The sequence below is a fragment of the Solea senegalensis genome, linkage group LG15 (genome assembly GCF_019176455.1).
Source record: "Solea senegalensis isolate Sse05_10M linkage group LG15, IFAPA_SoseM_1, whole genome shotgun sequence".
Lineage (NCBI taxonomy): Eukaryota > Metazoa > Chordata > Actinopteri > Pleuronectiformes > Soleidae > Solea > Solea senegalensis.
In genome coordinates, this window is record NC_058035.1 from 12,346,133 (window position 1) to 12,368,763 (window position 22,631).

At 40.5% G+C, this 22,631-nt stretch overlaps 1 protein-coding gene across 2 annotated transcripts in view; it reads right to left on the bottom strand.

The window, feature by feature from the left end:
* LOC122782276 (sorbin and SH3 domain-containing protein 1) overlaps positions 1 to 22,631 on the bottom strand; it is a 40,535-nt gene that overhangs the window by 16,478 nt on the left and 1,426 nt on the right. The window contains exons 1-14 of one of the 2 annotated variants that reach the window (XM_044046563.1): positions 16,585 to 16,606; positions 14,157 to 14,199; positions 13,502 to 13,588; positions 12,973 to 13,089; positions 12,090 to 12,196; positions 11,810 to 11,951; positions 11,570 to 11,599; positions 10,857 to 10,999; positions 10,643 to 10,703; positions 10,420 to 10,494; positions 8,847 to 8,882; positions 8,611 to 8,713; positions 6,397 to 6,511; positions 3,531 to 3,614 (exon numbers count right to left, since the gene is read on the bottom strand). In XM_044046563.1, coding sequence (XP_043902498.1) covers positions 3,531 to 3,614; positions 6,397 to 6,511; positions 8,611 to 8,713; positions 8,847 to 8,882; positions 10,420 to 10,494; positions 10,643 to 10,703; positions 10,857 to 10,999; positions 11,570 to 11,599; positions 11,810 to 11,951; positions 12,090 to 12,196; positions 12,973 to 13,089; positions 13,502 to 13,535 — 1,047 coding nt within the window. In that variant the 5' untranslated portion in view covers positions 13,536 to 13,588; positions 14,157 to 14,199; positions 16,585 to 16,606. Of the gene's footprint in view, positions 1 to 3,530; positions 3,615 to 6,396; positions 6,512 to 8,610; positions 8,714 to 8,846; positions 8,883 to 10,419; positions 10,495 to 10,642; positions 10,704 to 10,856; positions 11,000 to 11,569; positions 11,600 to 11,809; positions 11,952 to 12,089; positions 12,197 to 12,972; positions 13,090 to 13,501; positions 13,589 to 14,156; positions 14,200 to 16,584; positions 16,607 to 22,631 lie in introns of those variants that run through there. The other variant, XM_044046564.1, reaches the window with a different exon arrangement.

The window sequence follows — 22,631 nt, forward strand, 5'->3', positions numbered from 1 at the left end:
CATGCAGGGAGGGGGCTGTCACAGACTCAGCCAATGGGCTGCTGTCTTGCTGTGAAGCTGTCTCTTTTGTCTGGTATTGAGTCACTCTCATTACCACTGGACCAGACCAGGGACAATTAACCAGCTGGTGGTGCAAGTAGGCCGAATTACACACACACACACGCACACACACACTCTCGCAGCAAAGTAAACAGTAAAACATATTCACTTAAGATACACAACTATAACAATGTTATAAATACAAAGAACAAAAAGAAAAAGGCAGGAATACATTAAGTGTGAGCACAAAGTGAGTACACAAATGACTGTAAGAGTAAAGATATTTAGTATTTTCCTTCAAAACACATGGGCAGTGTGACACAGTGTGAGAGCACCCACTTATACACTCTGAATGGTTTCGAGACAACTAAAATTAGCTCACTGTTTCTGTTGCTTTGCTCCTTTCGGACGTCACAGCAGGTAAAAATAACAGACGTGACATGGGCACTATGAATAAGAGAGCAAGTGTTGTTTGCAAATACGATTGCACAATTCTCATCCCGAGCTAGCCCAGCCCTGCAGTTAATACCACATCCACTCCCCCCAAGCCTCCGCTTCCCACACCAATGTCCAGACAAGGAGCATTCTCAACAGTTCATTTGCCACAACATGCTTTAGTTGCTGGGGAGGACTATCATTAATAACCTTTCAGAATAAATGCCTATCTTTATCAGAAGAGAACTTCAGGCTGGTGATCTATTTATAAAGTCGAATGTTCCATGTTGACATGGAGAACACACCAGCGTCAATTAATAATCTGCAGATCTTCCTTATGCCCTAGGTGTTGTATCCCCCACAAGTCTGATGTCAGTTGGGGAAGATAATGTCCTCTGACACCCCGGGTAATTGATGCATGAATGGAAAGTAAACAGGAAACAAACATGGTTGGCTTATCTGACGTAGAGAACTGGAATTTTAATCTGGCTATGAACAAGATGCTTAATTGGTGTCACTCCATGTGAACTGCTCTTTGTGTAAAAGGGAAAACCTTTTCAATTTCCAGCACACATCATTTAACATCACATCACTCTGAGGAAGTTGCACAACTTCTTTATTTCATCCATCAAAGGGCGAAGCGGAGAGTGTAAAAGAGAGATGCTTAAACGGATACGACTTGTCCAATAAACACACACAGAGAGCATAAAAGTGCTCGTTTGAAACATTAATGGTGTGAAATGTCTGAATAAGGACACAAGCAGATGCCTCGGTGAGTCAGTGGAACACCTATGACTATGTTTCTGCAGAATTTCATGTGCGTGTTTCCTAACAGGTGTCCCTGGCTGGTCAGAGCTCTGGCTCCTGTGTGCCGCTTTCATTTTCAAAATAGCGATCATGAGTAGGTCATGGTAACATGATTCCCATTCTTTCCAGCACCTTATTTGTGTTGATATGTTCTCATGAAAACAAACAGCTAGCCCAGCATGAAGGGCCCATTATAGCTGTGCATGCCCCTCACCTCATCCCCACTAAATGCTTAAAGGTAAAGGTTAAGTGTATAACAGAGGTTAAATATGAAAGCACAATGAGCTGGCAGGCTTATGGAGTTGCCTCCTTTAGAATATGTCAGGTGGTAGGGGGAGGCTCTGTGTAACTCAGCGCTGAGACAGTGTGGCAGCAGCACTCTCGTCAGCATATGCTCAACAGATGGAGTCACTCTGTCGGTTGTAGGGGGCCAAACTGCTCTTCCTGACCATAGCTATGTGTGGAATTCTAGCTTCAGCTTGCCATGTATATCGATGAGCCTGCTTTAGATTGTAACTGTCACTGGATGTGTTTTCAGACTCCTCCTGAGCCTAGAACCTGTTAATATTAATCAAGAGAACCATTACTGTGATTATACACTGGTGTCACTCCTGCCCTGTGGCTATTGGGTGACACGTGGTAACTCATGGACAGGTAATGATGATTTGACAAGACAGGATAAAGACAGTAAAATGATGCAGTGTTATAGGAGTACAGAATGGATAACTGACAGTAATCCTGCTCTTTAGAGGTATTTGGCGGACAATTGGCTCATTAGCAGTGGGAAACCACAAGATAATTGTAGCTCAAAGATATAGGATGAACTTTTAATATTGTTAAGATGTTTCAACTTATCATAACATTGCATCATTAGTAGAGGTTGTTGTCCTCAGCACTCCTCAAAGTACAAATGGATTAGAGCCAGAAAGGCTAAGGCCTCTTCACTTCACTTCTGAACACTGTCATTTCTGCAGACTTCCAGACACATCTCACTTACGGTAAAACAGAGTAAGCACTGATATGTCAATCACACCCCAATGAGTCAGTGTGTCTGGCTGAGCCTTAAGGTCAAATACTGCACATACCAGGTGCAGCTTTAGAAGTGACTTTGACATTAAACAGAAGCCAGTCATCAAGTCCAGCTCATCTGGCAAACATCCAGGCTGCCATGAGACAAGAGTCGACCGCGTCCACGACTAAACCTACTCCACATATGCACTGACATGGAATAGGAGACTCTGCCCCTGTGGCTGGTTACTGCTAAGACATGATCTCATTTTGGAGTCAGTGGTGCCACCTCATATGATCCAGGGTGTGGCAGTGTGACTCTGACTGACAGAGAGCATGGAGAAGCAACATCTGTTTGTGGGCAGCCAGTGCCACATTTGTCTGGTGCCATGTAAGACCTGAGGCATGGATTTATCATCACTCTGTATACTGCTTCCACATGCCTGCACCTTTTTAGATATTCTGGTCGCAATTATTATTTCAAGGGCCTGGGATTATCATGGAGCCCGACGCGCGCTTGGACTCCAGACCCTTCAAGTGAAGAGTGACTTCTGGATGAATCACCCAGTTTTGGCCTTCAGCTTATGCTATGAATTCTAGTTGGCAGGGGGCGTATACAAAAAAGAAAAAGACAACAACAGAGTGTTGCGCTTGGGTGTTGAGTTAAAAGGATGGAAGAACAGGGATGTTGCCAGCCTCTTTTAAAGAAAGTAGAATCATGATTGAATAACAACAAACCCTGTGATCACTCAATAGGTCCTACTACTGCTAGTGTTCAATACTCCTAATCAATAATCGGCCTTATTAAATATTACTACAATAAGCTAGCGCAGCTGATCGTGCTCAGCCCCATGGAGACACAAAAACTATTTTTGAAGAAAAATAATATATCTGTTTTAGACTGTACAAGGTGATGCAGCACCCTGGACAGATGAAATAATAATAATAGTAATAAATAATAAATGGAGAAAACAACCCGATCTGTCACATTAAGCCACATGATATGGGAAAAATGGTAGTAACTTAAGAGGACGTCTTGTTTTTTTCTTACACATGCTTTCACATAGGTTTTCACATAGGTATGTGAAGGAATCGATTAAAAAGAAAATTATTTCAAGTAAAAGTAAAGACTCGGGCAGTCCTTGTAGACAGACAGTATGTTTAGGCATTATTTGAACATGGATGTTATCACATGCAGTGAAATAAAATATACTGTCATGTTAAAGACTGTGACCACTTACCGCTTTGTCAAACTCCATCTCTGAAAAGAATTTATACCAAGGCTCATTCTCTAAATCTATGTCTTCTGGACTTACATCCTGAGTCTACAGGGGGCATGGCAATGAGAAGAGGAGGAGAGAGACAAAGAGAAGACAGTTCAGACAGCACAGAAATTACACTCCCAATGTAACCAGTCTGGCAGACATGGTTGATTGCTGACATTGCCAGCAACAACATGGTAATAGTATGGTAATAACTTTGTAATAAGGAGGTAACGTAATGGTAATGCCATTTTATTTCTAATGCAATTTTCAGCTTGCTAATAAAAATAATAACAGTGTGGCAAAATGGAAATAATATTGCAGCATTATCATGTTTTTACCAAGATAATCATAGCTTGCTAATGATAATCACTCAAGGCTACCTTCAGTGTAACATTTTCACAAGAAAATATTTGCGAATCAGTATTGATAATTACCATATTATAAAGTTGAAATACATCCACCCTTGTGTCTCAAATACATTCTCCATCTTATTACCAAACTATTACTTGGTGATAACTAGAAACAAGATGGTATTACCATATAGTACCTCCCTATTACAAATTATAACTATACTATTACCTTACTATTACTGTAAAATGTTACCTATGCAGCTACAGTCAGCAGGTGTTGGTTTAGCTTAGCATAATGACTAGAAACAAGGGACATAAAAAGGACACATAGGTTCCGCAGTACAGCTGTATATGACCTGTGACATATTATCTTATGTCTAACAAAACTGGCCCGTCTGCATACAGTGCACACACCACTTATACTACAAATCCCAGACTGCAGAGCTGGTGCACTGTCAGGTCAATCGAGAGCTGCATGTGCCAGCTGACTCCCACTCATCAAGTCACGTGACTCAGAAAGGAAATGGCAAAATAAAAGGTGGACTGTGAAAACAGAGGCTTTCAAGACAGGTGGAAAGCAGCTATAGCATCCAATCACCAACACATGTTAACATAACACACCCTTGATTTCAAATGTGATAGTGCCTTGTTCTATAAGCTTGTTTTTCACTTGCTATTTCCCCTTGTTCCCAGTCAAGAGCAAAGCTGCATGGCTGCTGTTCTCTCGACAAATATAAAGGTGGTATCTCCTCATCTAACTTTTCTTTCCTTTCACACTATGTGTATGGTATTTCTCACATAAATAGATGTACATTTAAAAGGTTGTAGGGCACTGTAATTATTTCTCCCAATCATACTGTAACATCTTCTTCACTGCAGCTCAGCAACAAAATACTGTCCAAATGATTTTATTACAAACATTTCATATTAATTAGCTTCAAATGAATTTTTGAAAATAATGTCCTTTTTGCAGGTGGGGATCTCTCTGTTGCCTCTATGAGTAGGAAGAACAATTACAGCTACCAGAAACCTGTTTCGTGTACATGATGGTCATGGGTATTACAAAAATACACATGAATATGAAAGACATATAGACCTATCATTTAACAAAGTCTTTTACAACAGGACTTGTTGTGAATTATATATTCATAGAGACATATTTTTATTTTTTCAGACATGACATGATAATGACCAACAAAACATGCACATTCCTTATTGAGACGTACTATGACCATCTTTCTAAAGTAGGTAATAGATGACACAACTTTAAGCACCACAAATAAAAACTAGAGAAGGCACTCAGAGAGCGTAAACCTCCACCAAGGCCACTCAGTTTCCCATAGTGTCAATCACATTCACCATGCTTCGGATAAAGATCTTCCTGTTTTTGAACTACACAGTATGCAGTGACTTAGACCTATACAATGAACTATTATGTGATTTTGTTTTAGCAGTTATGTCTATTCCCAACCCTTCTAACCGCTGAATCCTACCCATATTCAGAGCAACCCAAAATCTAATAATAATTTGTGTTCCTTGTGCCATAACATACATCCCAGAAGTTTTAATACAAAAATGTTTTTAATTGTGTGTTGCTGTTTTGTGGCTCACAAACAAATGCAAACACAGACAAATGGTGGCACAAACACAACCTCCTTTTTGGAGGTAACAATGGACCTAAAATGACCAGTGACAGCAACAAAGTCAGTGACCTGTAATAACTGAGCTTGTGATTGAAAAACAACAGACCATTATTTCACAGAGGCCTCAGGATGAACTGGAGTGAACTCTAATGAGTGTGTTTGCTGCTACTGGGATCAGGCCAGATGTAACAACATAAATTACATAATCAACAAGCCACTCACTCAGTCACATCCACTGAATCCAACCAATGTCAACTGTGTAAGAGAGAAATAAAACTTGGAAGACAAATGAAATCTGAATGCAAAGTAAATGTGCCCCCCTTTTTTTGGTAAACATTACACATGTATATCTAGTCAGCATTTGCTAGATTTTTTTTAATAAATGTGACAAAGCTCCTCCTCAAAACAAAACCCTCAAGGACACTGAATAAAGCTGCAGCATGTGATACAACAAGGTTCGACAGGAAAGTAAGAAAGCAGACGCGATCTATGTTTTTGTGTCTGCAACAGCATCCTCTCACACTGAGCCGATTCAGCCCAATAATCTTAAATTGAAGACAGGGAGACAATGGCTATCCTTGTAAGTGATACTCCCCCACTGCCAAGCAGGATCATCTGTCTCCGCAACGGGACACCCTTTAGGAATGTGGTGCACATGGTGAATCAGGCTGCACATACATCACCTCTTAAGCTGCTGATGAAGCTGCTGCCACCCAGGAGCTTAGATACAGAGGTGGGAGTGAGAGGGAGGGTGGTGTGTGTGTGTGTGAAGTGGGGGACAGCTCACACGACATGCACATTGAAAGAGAAAGAGAAAGAAACAGTCAAAGCGGCGGGCGGCTAGCATACCGTTCTCTCCAGCTTCAGCACCGACGATTTCCCCGGCTCATATTCAAAGATGCTCTTGGGCTCAGCGCGGTACTTCCTGGTGTCTACCTTTTTATCCGGGGGCTCCCACTCATTCCTGTGGAGAGGCGGGTGTCAGGGAGGGGTGGGGTGTGGGATGGGAGACAACCAATCCTTAGCAAGTAGTCTCCATGGCAACCAGCAGCGGCAAGGATGTTTTTCTTTTTTTTTATTCAAGTATGACGTATGTCCTTATTATCCCCATTTCCTCTCTCTCTCCATCCTGGTGCCTCTCATCCTCTAATGATGATATGACAGAAAATCTAATTCATGGTTGAGCCAAATCAGTAATTTGATCAGGTTAACTTGATTGGACCTAGTGACAAAAAACAGAGTACCTCATTATTTCCCGGGAGAATTTCTTAAAGGTCCAGTGTGTGTAACATTTATTTATTTTTAATTTATTTTTAATTTATAATATACCTCCCATAAGTATGTTTGTACAATCCCTTAAAAATCCAGAATTAGTCTTTTACATGTACTTTAGGCAAGGGAGTGTATTTCCCTAACACACTTGGGAAAGGGACAGGTGAGAGTCCCCTATTATTTGTTAAAGTCCCTGTAAAGTAATAAAAATATCTATTCTGTCTTTGTCACGCCACAAAAATTACGTTACTAACCCCCTTGCCAAGAATGAATGATTTAAACAAGTTAAGCTGCCGTGTTTAAAAATCAGGTTTCAAATCATATAAAATTAAATAGCGTAACATTTTACAAATAACACACACTTACAAAGACATAATGTCCTGGGGACCAAAGTCCATGTGGAGAAGTGGAGTTCACCCAAAGCATGTATGAGTCGCAATCGACGGTTACACGTTCTGTCCTCTCCCCCTAATGCACTGCCACACACATTCTGGCCTATTAGGACCAAAGTCACTGTTTGTCAGTGTTTGTACAGAATAGTCACATAACCACAGAGGTTTTAAATTTCCTGTTCAACAAACAAGAATAAAAGAGACATTTTCATCACAGCAGCACACAGTCTGCTCTTCTTTCTATTCTTCTTCTCTACTCCACTCCCTCGTCTTTAGGAATTTTAAAGAAAAAGACAGAGCTTTTCTCTGTGTTTCTGCACTGAGGTAAGACACATTTTCAAGGCAAAGACATCTCAGCAAACTGGACACTAAAGGCAGTGGTGTGGGAGCAAGAATATTTACTCATGAGTGAACAGGTAAATGCAGATAAAGTGCACTGAGGGTGGTAACTATACTGTATGGCCCCTGTGCATCATTGAGCCATATTTTAGACACATCTAGAACGAATGACTGGAGAGAAATAGTTTCCATTCATTACTCAATTACAATTCTTTACTCCACAGTTGTAATATTTCCCTCATGTTCTCAGTCACTATTTTCTAATATATATAACGTGTGAAGAGGAAGGGACTTTTAAATCTTAGGTCTCACATTAAAAATCGCTACTTCTTACACACTGGACATTTATTAGACAGCCAACGCTAACTTACTATTTTGGTAAAGGACTGAAATAAGACTCTGAAAACGATATCTAATCTTACACTTGCACGCACACACACTGCTGAATATCCGTCAGCATTAAAGCCCAACATTCAGAGGTCAAAAGGTCAGTGCTCCACATGTCATTTACAGCTCTAGTGGAAAACAGTTTATCCTCCATCACCTGTCCTCCTTCACCACCCCATCACTCATTTGTCTGAGAGAGGATCATGCCGTGTCAGTGCTGAGATGTGTGTGTGTGGTGGGATTAGACTAATCATACATTATGTCAAAACAGTAGCACACTGCAGTGGAAGCTGCTGGGGATAAAATAAGCTTGGATTGCAACAATCAGGAAGGAGGTTTTGTCTGTTTTTCCTCACGGTCATGCTTCGTCACGCTTACTAACGCTGAGCATGAAGAAAGATTACTAGTTGCTTATCACAAGACATGTTGATGTTAAAGTCACAATGAGAGAACATGCATATTATAAATGCTGATCTGCCATTGCAGCCATGGCATCATGGAAAAACTACCCGTCCAGTTTCAATCACATTTTAGACAAGCTATATATATAATATATTTTTCCATCCTGAGTTGTAAACAGCCCCTTTATTCATTGACAAACACAACTGCGCTTTTGTGTTTAATATCAAAGTGACTGGCATAAGGAGGTTTGGAGCAGATGGAAGACACTGACCTTTTTACTGAGGGCTTGAGGGAAGAGGAACGTGTTGGCACCGGCATCGACCGTCCTCTTGAATCAACCTCATTCTCGCTTTTTGAGCGAGGGACGGCTCTGACTGAAAACAGGCAAATAAATATTGACACAGTGATGCTCAGATGCATCAATGCACCATCTGAAATGTTAACAATGTTGAGTAAAAGAGCAGTGAAGGATGAGGGTTTTTTTCTTTATGCCTACAAAGAACTCACCATCCTCCAAGTAACCAAAGGGTGTGTGGCCATCATCTGAAAGAGGTACAGGAAACATTCAAAGGCCATTCATTATAATTTTAACTATGTTTGTCTCTGAAAAGTCATGAATAAACCACAACACTAAATTATTCAAAAGGCATTAAACCCCCCTCCCGCCCTTCCTGTGTTTGTCCCCTGCTTCACACCTTCCATTAGGCCAGACATTAAACGAAATCAAAGAGTGTCAATTCAAAGCATTTTACAGGAAGCATTACTGAGCTAAAAGGGGGATCTGGACATCGATAAACATCAAGGTTATGAATAAGTAAAGTACTGCAAAGCAAGAACACTGTAGACACCGCATTCAGAGTGATCTCTTTATAAGTTATGTAACTTATAAAGTCATATTAGTCACCGCTATACATGGGATCGCACATGGAAACCATTGGAAATCATTGCGTGGAATTAAGACTGAGACACCCGAGGAAGAGGTTTGGCAGCTCTTTTTTTCTCATTCTGGACACAAATATTGCCTCCACTGCTAAAATGAGCAGATCTAAAAACCCAAACCATAAACCAAAAACCATTAACTTTACCCATAACCATTGAGATATTCAAACCCTATGCTAATCTGTGAAGCTTAGAATGAACAACAAACTCTCTGAAGGTTACATACAGCCTTCACGCCAAAACCTGAGTACAGGACTGTGGCAGCACCAAGTGGCAACAACCCTGAACTACATCTTAGGGTACACAAGACGACAAACTGAATCTACAAATTCTGAACTATTGTGGAGGTCAGCTGCCTTTGTAGAGTTTGTAAAAATGTAAATGGGTAACAGGAAAAACAGGAAGATCATGAAAAAGCTGTTACATTACATTTAGTACAAGTAGGAAAAACACCACAGGTTTCGTGCATCCTCCTTTGTCTGCTTAAAGAAATTTGCTCAATCTGAAATTTTTGAGGCAAAACCGTTGTCATATTACTTCACACAATTCTGAGTAAGCCTATCAGCTCCACATGACTGTCTCTCTCTCTGTTTCTTAGTATAGCAAAGTGAGATGGATACAAACAAGTTGGAGTATGAATGAAAAGACAAAGCAAATTCTGAACCCTATCACTCAGCAGTTTACGGGATAAATGCTTTTTGCCCCCGCCCTTGCACCGCTGGTGTATACACACAAACGCTCCTTTACTCAGGTCTGATAGTTTTGCTGGACAGAGCTTGTTTCCTGATGAATAAATACGCACTGCAGCTTTAACATTTCAGCAGATGGCTACACTTCTGTTGACAGATCACGGCTTTAAACATATTTGTGCAACTCAGTGTCCATGAGATCCATTTTTGGATCAGATCAGGATGAGCACGAAACTTGTAATGTACTCGAGACTAATAGTTGCTCCAAGGTGTGCAGCAGGAAGGACAAATGATTAGTTCAAATCCTTTCAAATACTTTGGACATCCTCAAGGTGCGTGGTATTGCACTTTGTGTGTGTAAGCATTGAGACAGATGAAGTATTTGAAAGGGCTAGGGACAGCTACAGATTAGTAATAGAACTAAGGATAGTGCAGTTACTGCCATCGGATACCTTTTGATTTCATGTGAGTGTCATAGTTCTCGGGGAAAATGTAGGTGGGGCGGTAAGGGTTTTCCTCAATTGGCTCTGAGCACAGTGATGGAGAGACAGAGCACAGTGTGACATAAACACACAAACACATGGAGAAACATACACAGGCTTTGTACACCAACAGAGCAACACGACAGATATGATCAAACACACAAAGAGTACAAATGATGATAATCTCTCTTACCAGGTATTTTATGTATCTGTTTGAACATGGTCTTATACCAGTCTTTGGACTTTTCAGTGTTCTGAAATTAAGACGAGAAGTAGATAAATCAACATGAATCAACAACATGAATTTTTACAATACTTAATACATAAAGAGCCAAGTATTGTACGAACACATGAGCCAGTAAGCATTTGCAGTGACTTGATTAAGTGCTTTTTTTCTTTTTGCTCACCCGTACAGGCACAGGGGGATTGTTGAGAGGATTAAACACAGGTGAGTGCAGTGATAGTCGCAGCCTCTTTTCTTCCATATCAGGAACTGGACTCACGGATTCTCTGCCAGGATCAGGGCTTTTGTCCCTTTCTGGAGTTGGGTCTGTTGACGAAAAAAATCAAAAATCAAATGTTCACAGCACATTTTTAGCAAGATACCAGACACAACAATAATTGTACAATAACAACACTATTTTAAAATGCCAGCTTATTTCTCATGCAATTTCTAGCTTGGCAATATCATTATGGTAAGATGAAGACAATATATTGTATTACATGAATATTACATGTATAGCATGGTAATAAGATGGTATTAGCATAATATTACCTCATGATTATTACCATATTGTCCACACTGTAATCTATTGTTCCCGAAAAAGGTCCTGATGTAATTTTTGTTATGATTTGGTGCTAAATAAAAACAAATGATCTGACTTTTTTTAGTTACTTTACATTAAAAGTACTTTCATATGAAGGAAGGGGAGGGTTTGGGGTCAGATATTTGATAAACCTTTGCTTAGTCAGAAATAGATTATATCTATTTCTGACTAAGCTAAGGTTTATTTCTTTGCTTTATTAAATTATAATAAAGTAAAGAAATTAAAAGTGAGGCACGGTGAATCATCTACTTAAATTAGCACAAAAATGAATTGAAGTTAGGCCCAGTGCATACCTTTCAAATGAGAAAGATGCTTTTGCTGCTCTGTTGTGAGAAAAAAACAGACAAGGACAGGACAGGACAGTGAAATGTGACTAATAAAGCAAATGTGTGATGGATCACAGACGACACACAGTTACAGTAAGATGCGTCGTAGTTTTGGACACCACACAGCCTGACGGACACAGTTTTCTAACTGATAAAACAGCATAAAAGAAAGTTCATCATCCCCAATTTACGGACTGGTGTACTCACCTCTGTTGTGTTGTAACAGGACTATGGTGGGATTGACTGAGCTAGTGCAGGGATAGACCGAGCTGGAGGGTGATGAGATACAGTTTTGAACATCAATGGAGGACGGAGCCTGGTTTTCTTTTAAGCTTTCGGCTAAAGTGGCCTGAAAATGACAGAAAATACAAAGGAAAACATTTTCCTTGTCATTTTACTGGCAATCGAATAGAGAGACCGAACTGATGAGATCACACTGGCCTCATAAATGTACAACAAGAGTGAAATGGGGTGGAGGTAAACGTACCTGGCACTGGGTGTTGTTTACAGGAGGTAAATCAGCGGTGATGTTGCTGCCTCCCTCAGCCAGTCCTGCTTTAGAGCTGTCTCCATTAATCTGGCTTGTCCAGCCACCTACAAAGAGTCCAGGGTTCTCTCAGTTTGGCAGTCAGCCACGCAAGAATGAAAACACTGAGCAATTTACAAAGTTTAGCATTTCTGCAAACATATATCAGCAAAACCAGAAAACCATACACCAGCTAATTGCTAATCAAATAAATCTCCATTTCATTCCGCTGGGTGAGAATGCTTTCTCCAGTGGTTTTCATGCACATAGTCGCTAATGTCCCCAGGAAAGGGAAAAAAGAAAAAAAGATTCTCCCACAAACTCTGAACTTTGTCATCAGAACAAAGCGTCAATTCAGTGAGCTGCAAAGGCCGTTTGTTCCAGTGGCCTTTATATTCCAGCTCAACAACAATTAAAGCATCTCCCAAAAAGCCTTGGCCAGCCTCCAGTCTGGTTCCACTGCGCTCTATATGCAACAAACAAGCCCACAGTCCGGGCCCTCGCCTCCAGTGGACATTGTGGGCCAGTCAAAACAAAAGACCACTGTGAAGGTCTCCTGAAAATGTGAGCAATTGGCCTTTATCACAACGACGAGCGTTCCTGGTGACAGAGCATACGTTTCAAAATGGGATGAGTTACATAATCCTGACATCTGAACATGACTCAGAAAGGCAAGAGAGGAATGCTGACAAAATGTTTTTAAGATTGCTGCAACATTCACGTCCTCTGTCCACATTCTACAGCCACGTGTCCCACGTTTTCACACAGCTACACAGCTTATTACAGTGTGTTTGCACTATGTGGAGAGATGTTGCAAAGAGCTGAGGAGTTCACTCTGACTTACTTGGAGCTGTGATGACGCTTGGCTCCTCACTGATGCAGCCCTCATCATCTATGTGGACCAGGGTCGCTCTAAGAGTCACAACTCCTTTTCCTTTGCACACTCTGCTGGGGTCCAGATCTGAAAAATTCAAAATAATGTCTCCTCAACTCCTCTGCTCTGCATTGTTCATTGCAAAGCAGTGTTGTAATCTGTACAATCAGAGTGCACTCCTTCTTCAGAGGAGCTTCTGGGAATCCAAGTTATCACAGCCTCATGCCCCAATTCACCAAAATAGAAATGTAACAAAATCAGGCCATCAAATTAATATCCTGCAGTGACAAATATAATTGCCAGGATCATTGTGTCAACGCTGGAAGTAGAGCAGCCAAAACTTGACCTGTGTTTTTATTCTTTCTACATTGGTTGTTAAACTGACACCACATTGTGGACAAATGGGTTGTAAAAGCATCCTCCTAAGTTTTCTTTGTGAGTATGAGGTGTCCCACAACTGTAGGAGATGAAATATTGATGAGGCGAAGGGAAACATCACCTGCAGCAGGAATCAGGTCAGGAGAGCCTTTCATGGTTTTCAGTGGCGTGATCCTGACGGCACAGGATGCTCGTGGACCTGATGAGGCTTAACACACACAGAGAAAGAGAAAGAGAAAGAGAAATTAATTTTATTTTATTTCATTGTCTTCTGCTTTATCCTCCACAGGACGGTTGCAGGGCCACTGCAGTCAATCCCAGCTGACATAGGGCAAAAGGTGGGGTACACCATGGACAGGTTGTCCATCACGGAACAAACATACAGAGACAAACAACTATTCACTGTCACATTCACACCTACGGTCAATTTAGAGTGTGCAATTACCCTCTGCATGTTTTTAAACTGTGGGAGGACACAGGATTACCCAGAGAAAACCCACGTGCACATGTTGTGACACAAAAAGATTGTCACATTTTACATCTTTACGTTAATATCTATTATAATTAAAATCTATGTAAGCCTTTAATGTGCATAAATTATTCTCCACTGTCACCTGTTTGTTAAAACGTACAGTGTCACTAGTTATAAATAAAATGCACTTCATTCTTGACAAGTGGGAAATTCCCTTGAACAGATTTAACTTTAATGTCGTGTGAAACGTGGTTATGTAATCACGACGTGACATCACAGAACAACATAAGTCAGAGTGACTTACTGGGAGATGCTCTTGGACTGACACTGCCCTCTGCTGGAGAGCCCTGAAGAAGAAAAACAAGGAGCACATACTGTTTATAAAATGAGTGACAAAATGAAAGATATGGTTATCGGGAGAACTTTTGAATACTGCTTTATATATTTTAATTTATTTATTTTATTTTATTTTATTTAATTTAATAACAACTTAATATAACAAAGGATAATCACCTTTAAAACAGTTTGTATTCCCTAGACTGCAAACACCTTCTTGACCATAAAAAAAAACAATAAACTGTAGTGTTTGTTACAACAAAACTTAATTCACTGATGTTAAGTCACAGTGGAATAGATCAAAAGCCTGTTTCACAATAATCCATTGTCTTAAAATACAGTATTACTGCTACTCACATAGAATATGAACGTAATAAATATAAATAAAGCCAAAGGGGGGGAAAAAACTAACCAACAGGTGCTTTATATAACATTAATTAAAACAGATGCTGAACAAGTGGCACTAATTACTTACTCAGCTAGGTCACTTTCACTGAGGAATTTACCCCGGTGGTGTCTCTTTGCTTTTAGGAGGATGTATGTCCTGCCCTAGGTTATTCAAATGAGCTGAAAACGTTATGTGAGGAGGGAGGGGCCAGAAAGAGAACTAACACACTATATGCTAATCTGAGCTGCGTCAGTGGAGCATGCAGAGTGAACACCAAGGCCACAGGAAAAGTAGCTGTCAAACACTTGTCACTGCTCTCCTGGACCTCTCCACTGTGCTCAGACAGCACAATGTAGTGAGGGAACATCTCCACATAAAAAGGCCAAGCCAGGGGCTGACTGAGTCAAAACACAAACACACACATACACATACAGTAAGTCAAGCATGAATACAAATAAACTTCAATTTCTGTTTTCATTTGTCAGCAATCTTATTCTGCTTATAAAGCTGTAACTTGTGTGGATCTGACTCTGTTGATGCATGGCAGTAAATGACATGCAGAACATGCAGGAGACTGATGTTCCAGCTGGAAACATCCACAAATAGGCCTACAGTAAATGCAGGAGGGAAAATGGGAGCGTTTCCAAACAAGTCCCACAGGAACAAGGAGCAAGAAGCCTTTTAAAACATCTATGACGCTTGGAGCCGAGCTGTCCCACAGCATCGAACACTCAAATGTACTCATTTTGCCTCTCTCTTTAGCAACATCCGCTTGCTTCTCGACCCCCTGCATCCCAGGGAGACAATGAATTCATGATCTAATGTCTAAAAACCATTAAACGGCATTCCTTTGCAGAGTGCTAACACTGATGTCAACTCTACTTCCCCTGTATCCTCACATGAACCTCAACATTGTGAATATACAGCTGAATGAGAGCTGTGGGAGAGTATTTGAACTCCTCTCGCATATAACAGATACTGTGACGATGACAGCTCGCAGTGTTCAGTTTGCTGTATAAACAAAGGAGAGCCGAGATCACCCCCAGCCTTTTTAGGAAGAGATGCTGCACCGCAGAGCCGGGGCAAAGAACACCATCTACTCAGAGCAGTGTGGGAGCTGTTCAAGCCAAGACAAACAGGAAAATGAAAAGAAACTTTATCAGACAAACTGCAGTTTACCTAAATGTACCAAACAGTCCTCATAATCTAGGAAATGTTTGGATGTTTCCACTTCTCAAATCGAGCAAATTTGGCGAATCTCCAACGACATAAAACAAACATGAAGTTAAAGCTTAAACTTCAGTAGAATTTTCAAGCTTCAAATTCTTAAACTTAACCAAGTTAGTGGGCAATATTTCACTAACAATAGCAACTTAATTCTCTTCAAAGTTTCAATGTATGGATATAAGGTTTATGCACTTTAAATAAAACTAACTGGTTTCTTCAACATTTTCTTAGTATCTGACATTTTGTCATGATAATTATCAATAATAACTGATTTGGAAAATGTATTTTTATTGTGATATCATTTTTGGCCATATTATCCAGCCCTATTGACAGTGTTTCTCTTTTAACTTCATCACAGACTTAAGGTAACAACATTTTTATGTTTCCTTAAAAGTCCTGATGAGCTCAAACGTCTTCTGGCCATACTGAACATAAAAGCAGCAAATTCTCAGAACTGACAAACCTTGAGAAAGTGCAGGTGTTACTCATGCATTAAAATCATCAGTCAAGAACACAGGAAATCTCAGTCAATGAAACGTGTCAGCTTAGACCCCGGGTGACTCTCTAAAAGCAGGAACATGTAGCAATGGTTGGATGATTCATCTAATTAGCAGCTCTCAGTCTGCTATGACACATACCCACCTACCCACGCACACATCATAAACATCCAGTTCAATTATGTTGGGGGAAACTAAAATACCATTCCAAAATAAGGAACTCCCAAATGGCTATCATCATCATCATCAGCGAGCATAACTGTGGATCTGGAAGGGTGTATTACCTTCTTGCACAGTGTGTCCTGAGTCCCGGTTCCTCTGAATTCCCCTGGGACGTCTGCGTGAGATTTGAGAGTCTCATCTGAGGGGGGCGGTCCTAGCCTTGACCTTGATCCGTACTATGTAGGGGGTCTGTTTGTTTTTGACTACAGGCGTGTCCAGATTGACCTGTCACCGCTTGCCACCTGGGAATGTGGCACCCACTCAACAACTGTGCAGACTACCATGTATAAACCCTCCCCCGATACAAAACACTCCAGCCGGGCCGCAAGACGAGAAACACACAGACCACTAGAGGACGGACGGAATCTGCTACTGGATGACTCAGCTGTCCATAAAGATTTAATGCCATCATGATGACTGCACACTGATGTGTGAATTACTAAATCTTACAATTCCCCTCATTATTTACTAGTTATAATTATCAAATGACCTAAATAAGCCTAAAAAGGTTTTCACAAATCTATACAATAAACAAGTTTTAACCCCAAATATATAACCATTCATTTTATTTCATTAAGGAGGGGTCTTCTTAATGATAAGAATAATAAAACTTAAGGCAGAAGATCAGTATTACTCTATCGTATATGTATTAACGATAATAATAAGAAAACAGGAGCAGAAGCACACAACCAGCCCGTCTTTCCTAAAGTGACAACTTTAATTTAATAACAAAATGTTGCTTTTGAGCATCAGAGATGTTAGTATTTATCATTTCAAACAAGCTGCTAGTGTGCAGAGTCATATTTAGCTCTGGGAAGGAAAATCTTGGATCAGCATCACTCTAAAATGTTATCTTTAAAATCAAATTAAAATCAAATTAAATAATGAAAGATTTCTCTCTTAAATGAAACCGAGGTACCAGCTGTGTGAGCAGCCACACCTTCCAAACTTAATTTACAAGACACATTATAAAACAATGAAATTAAATTTAGACAGTGAAAAATGTCCGTAAGCAGAATAATCATCTAACATAGTAAATATGGTATCACTTTGTCTGAATCAGGCTCCAGGTTCTCTCTGTCGGCCGCATCTGAACAAACGCTAGGTGTCACCAACTATGATGTGTGTCACACAAGCGGTCTCTGCAATGTTAGCACAAAAGAGCTCTCATCACATGCTCAGCTGTACCATGGTCGGAGAGAAACGGCCGTTACATAACACCGTTTGACTTCTGCTTTGTCAACAAATGGCACAGAAGGGAGAAGCTTTTCCAGCGCTGAGCGTGAATCCCACCAAACAGCTCCAAACATGGATATGAAGGGCTGCTCCGGAGCAGCGGCTTAGCCTCTTAATTGAGAGGAGACCCCCACCTACCCCCCCTCCACCCGCGCCAACTCTCTTCCATAAACAGCTTCCACACTGGACAACAGCCTGGGATTCTACACATTCCTCCACCCAGCTATTTGAAGTTCATTTCAAACAACGGCAGCATAAAAGGAAATGTATGTAACCTACACACCGCAGCCATTACGGGCCTCAGAGCGGGATTATACGTTCATGTTGATATGGGCTGGAATTTAAGCCCAGATTCCATGAGCAACCTTTGAATCATGAAGTAAGACAGTTCAAGTTTACTGTACATCTTTTAGTGTCAGAGAGAGGGAAAAAAAAACAAAAGCATTCAACACATCGAGCCAGGGACAAATGCCTGGCAGTGTTTGAAAAGTCCTGACAGGTACTGGATGTGACCAAGGTCAGATCCCCCCTGACAGGAAACACTTGGCTGGCACATGTGAAGGAAGGCTGCAGCTGGTGACATGGACCAAACAGCCTTTTACAGAGCCCTGAGTTTACTCCGGGTGATGCATCTTCACAGCAGGAGCTACAGGCCTCTCACTCCTACAGCAGAGGAAACGTGACTCACAGAGCCCGAGTGAGGATAAACATTCACAGTTGAATATTCAAGTTGATCTGTGGTGACTCTCAGAGTTTACTTTTGTGGGCGGTGGCGTCGAGTGAAAAGGTAAAATAGAGAAAAGCCCATGAGCAAATAAGGAGCTCATCTTGATGGGGATAGTCATAACAGTGAGTGACATATTTGGAAAAAAAAAAATGACAGCGTGTTTGCTCAATGTCAATGTTTTGGTAAATTGTGCAGTAGGTGTTTGTGGCAGTGTTGTGCTCTAATGAATGTCCTTCGTTGAACAAAATTGAACAAAATGTGAGCGTGAGTGGCGTTCATCCACACAAGATATTTTACCACACTGTTCTACGATGTGCTGCATGACTCCATAGAAATAGCTGAAGACAATGTGCTTGAACATTTGAAACACTTTTATACACAAGTGAAGGCTTGGCCAAACAAAACCTGTTTTTATGTAAATTGTGCATCGACATCAGTGACATCTGCATTGAATGAATATGAAACAACACATTAAGTTGAAGCATCGGAAAGAAAACTTGTTAATCCTGGGTAAGACTATTTGCTTAAAATGCAACTAACTTCTGTTCCACAGGGATATACAATCATTCATTTACGAGGGGAAATTATTTGGGGCTGGTGATGGATGAGAAGGACGCCTATTTACTGAACATCAGTTTAGTATTTTCTGTTTAAATAGATTTTAAATTGATGAAGCATTACTGTGTGACACAGTTTAGTCTAATTCAAGGATAACAAGTTATGTATATTTAATGATTATACTGTAAGCTAGATGTTTAAGTATCTATCAACTATGAAGTTGATATTATTAACCGCTTGACAAAAAACCCTTAAAATAAGTTAATCGTGGTGATTTTCTATTGATAATAAATTTTTTAATTAATAATTAATATTTCAATGTTAGTGACTTGAAAAATTCTGTCTAACACACCAACATACATACATATTTTTGTGTCACTATTGGGAGCTTCATCTACCTCGTGACTTATTATGATCTTATTTAAGGTAATTATTTTTCACTAGAAAAAATAGGACTGCGGATCAGTGTTGATCAGTGTTTTTCAAACCTAAAAAATTATGATGTTCTCAGTGTCTTGTTCTGTCCACAAAGTAAAACTATTCATGTAATGATTTCTTTGTCATAAGGAGCAAATAAACGGGAAAATATACACATTTAAGAAGCTGAAAAATCAGAAACCTCAAAACACTGAAGCCAATGAATCAATTATCAAAATACAGTTGAAAATTCATTTAGAAATTGTTCAAAAGTGGATTTATCGAGTAATTTTTCTGAAACAATTACTCGAAAATTACTCTAAAAGATATTTATCCTATCTGCGGTGTTTCTGCCACTGTAAGTCGAGACGGAGGCCTGAAAGTTTAAGAATCTAAAAAACATCTAAAACATTGTTTGTTTCAGTCATCACATAATTCGGATTGTGAATCCGAATTATTTTGGTCAAGATAATCGGGGTGGGAAATGACTAGTGCGATGGTGGATGAGGGCCCAAACCAGTGGACTCCATACCTTTTAAGCCTTTGGGGTGAGGATTTCAAAATAACACCACTTTCACTGCCATTTGGGCCTGAATATTTCCAGTTCAGTAACAAACCAGTGTAAATGCAGTCTGGGAGACTTAATCCACATCAAAGGCATTAAGTGTCATCACTAGATAATGAGCTCAGCTGTGCACAAGAGATTCCTCCTAGCTTAGATAATAGGGTGGACTGCACATTAGGCGAGCTGCAATGACAATTCAAATCGCCGTCTGAGAGAGTGCTGAAAGTGTTTCCTCATCTCGGCTGGATAGTTTCACCCCAGCGTGGACTGGAAGCTCTGAGTTGTGTTCCCTAATATAACTCTCCGACCGCCTGTATGTGACAGGACCACTTGATAATTGAGTCATAGGATATGGTGGCTAAACATGAATATAAACAGCAATGTGATAATCCTGCAATTTTAAGTGCTCTGAAGGTATCCTCGTGTGAAATGAGTGTGCAGCAGGACCCCAGCAAGTCCCCCCATCATCTGTCTTTTTCAGGAATGCTGGGCCCAGTCTGACCCGTCATGTCACACCCAGACACAAACGCCACAGGCTCCTCCAGCAATAACAGCCCGACTTCACAGCTGGCAACACAGATATCAGGTTTTCATTGCTGTTAATCACATTTCGTCGGGAGTCATTCATGAAGTGGCAGTCTCTTGGTAGTTCCGTTTCTTGTGGTGATGAACATGAACATGTGTTTTCCTATTAAAATGTCTGCCAAACACTGTCATGATGCTGTTGTTTTCCATCAGGTGCTGAGACATAACACAGGGGAGACGCTATGGTGGTGGTGGAGGTGGTGGAGGTGGTGAGGGAGGAGGAGGGGTTTGGTGCTGCTGCTTAAATCAATCACCAAAGCATAAATTGTCTTTTCACTGCCTTGTTTACATGCGTCCATGATCAGGGGGCTTCTTTGTGCCATGGACCTTGAAAAGCCAAAGCATAACACTTCACTTCACGAGCCACTTCAGCCAATGGCAGCAGATGGAGAAAGTCAGTAGATGGGGGGGTGGTGATGGTGGTGGTGGGGGTTGCTAAGCAACCTGTTGTAACATTAACATGGAGTGAAAACAGAAACCTGGTGTCTCGCTGAAACATCCGGCCTGATTCGATGCCATCCGTTGTTCAGCAGACAAGGATACTCACTACAAAGGTTTTTGTACATGGAGCTGCTTCTATCCTACTTTGCTACACACAGTTAGAATCCATGAAGTACACATAGGCCCATGAATAAAGCTGATTTAAAAACGAAACAAAAACAAAACTCTGCAAGCCTTTGGAAACAAGAATGACATTGAGTATTCTTACTGTCGTCCAGGTTAACTTTGAATTACATAAGCATGTGAATGGGAGGTAATTCCACAGAAAAAAACAGTTCATTATTTATAATATAATGGGACATAATTAAGTCATGACTAAATTTGGTTTATCATAAAACAAGAGCAAAAGTGTGTGCTTTTGGCAAATCTTTAAAATTGAGATTTATGTCTCTGAGGGTCACCCCTCACAAATCTGGGGGGATCTATGTAACGCGACTCTGAACAAGTTCATAAAATATTAACCACGCTTGGTTCATACCAACAGGTCCCATCCCTCCTCTACAGGTTATCAGTTAGTAAAAGACTCGAAATGCAGCACTATGACCTTGATTTTTTTCTCTCTTTTAAACATTTGATGTTGTGGTCAACATCTAACACCAACATTACAACTTCACGTGCTTTATTCTGGAAATTTAGATTAGTTTAGAAAGAAAATCCCTCTTAAACCTTAAAGGGTAGTTAATCTACCTCTGAAAGATAAACAGCACGTACGCTGATAGATGCTGCTTCATGCTTGACTTGATCTAAGTGGTGAACAACTGGTATGTGCAAAAGGTCACAGTGGTTGGACTGACTGACTGACTGGGTACCAAACACATGATGAATGTATCTGTTCCATTTACACATGCAAACCCATCACTATCTCTGTGTAAACACCTACAGCTCCTTTGCGCACACGCTGTAAACCAGGAGCCTGCTTCATACAATGCGCGACTACAGCTGAGTCAATATTCCCATGAGCCTGAAAAACAAGTATTTCAGAAGTAAGCACTGCTTATGTCTTGCCTTCAGGGAGCTTAACAACTACTCTTTTAATTAGATATAACATTAAGGACAACTATTTGAGGTTTGGGTAAACATACACAAAGTCCTTTGACATGAAGTCATGGATGCACTGTGTTCTGTGAGCAAACATTGTCCAGATACAGTATCTCTATAAGAGCTGTGTCCAGTCTGAAATCATGCATATTACAACACAGCGAAACTGGTAGTTTTGGGGAAATCAGTCAAACTGCTTTGACTCTGTACTCTGAGCTCTTTGTTTAATTATTTGTGCTGGGGTTAATATTTAATCACGCTTGTGTCGCGTCCTGTTTCAAGGACTGTGTGGAGTAGGGGAAAACAAAAAACAGAAGAAATGATCGTTGTAGTCAAATCATGAATGAAAACACACGGGTTTCAAAGGGAAAGGACAGATCAGTGAACAGATCAGTGACAGAGGAGTGACTCAGAGAACTGAACAGGGAAAACGTAGTAAAATCACAAATGAAAACACAGGCAGAGAAAAATACATGTGCAGC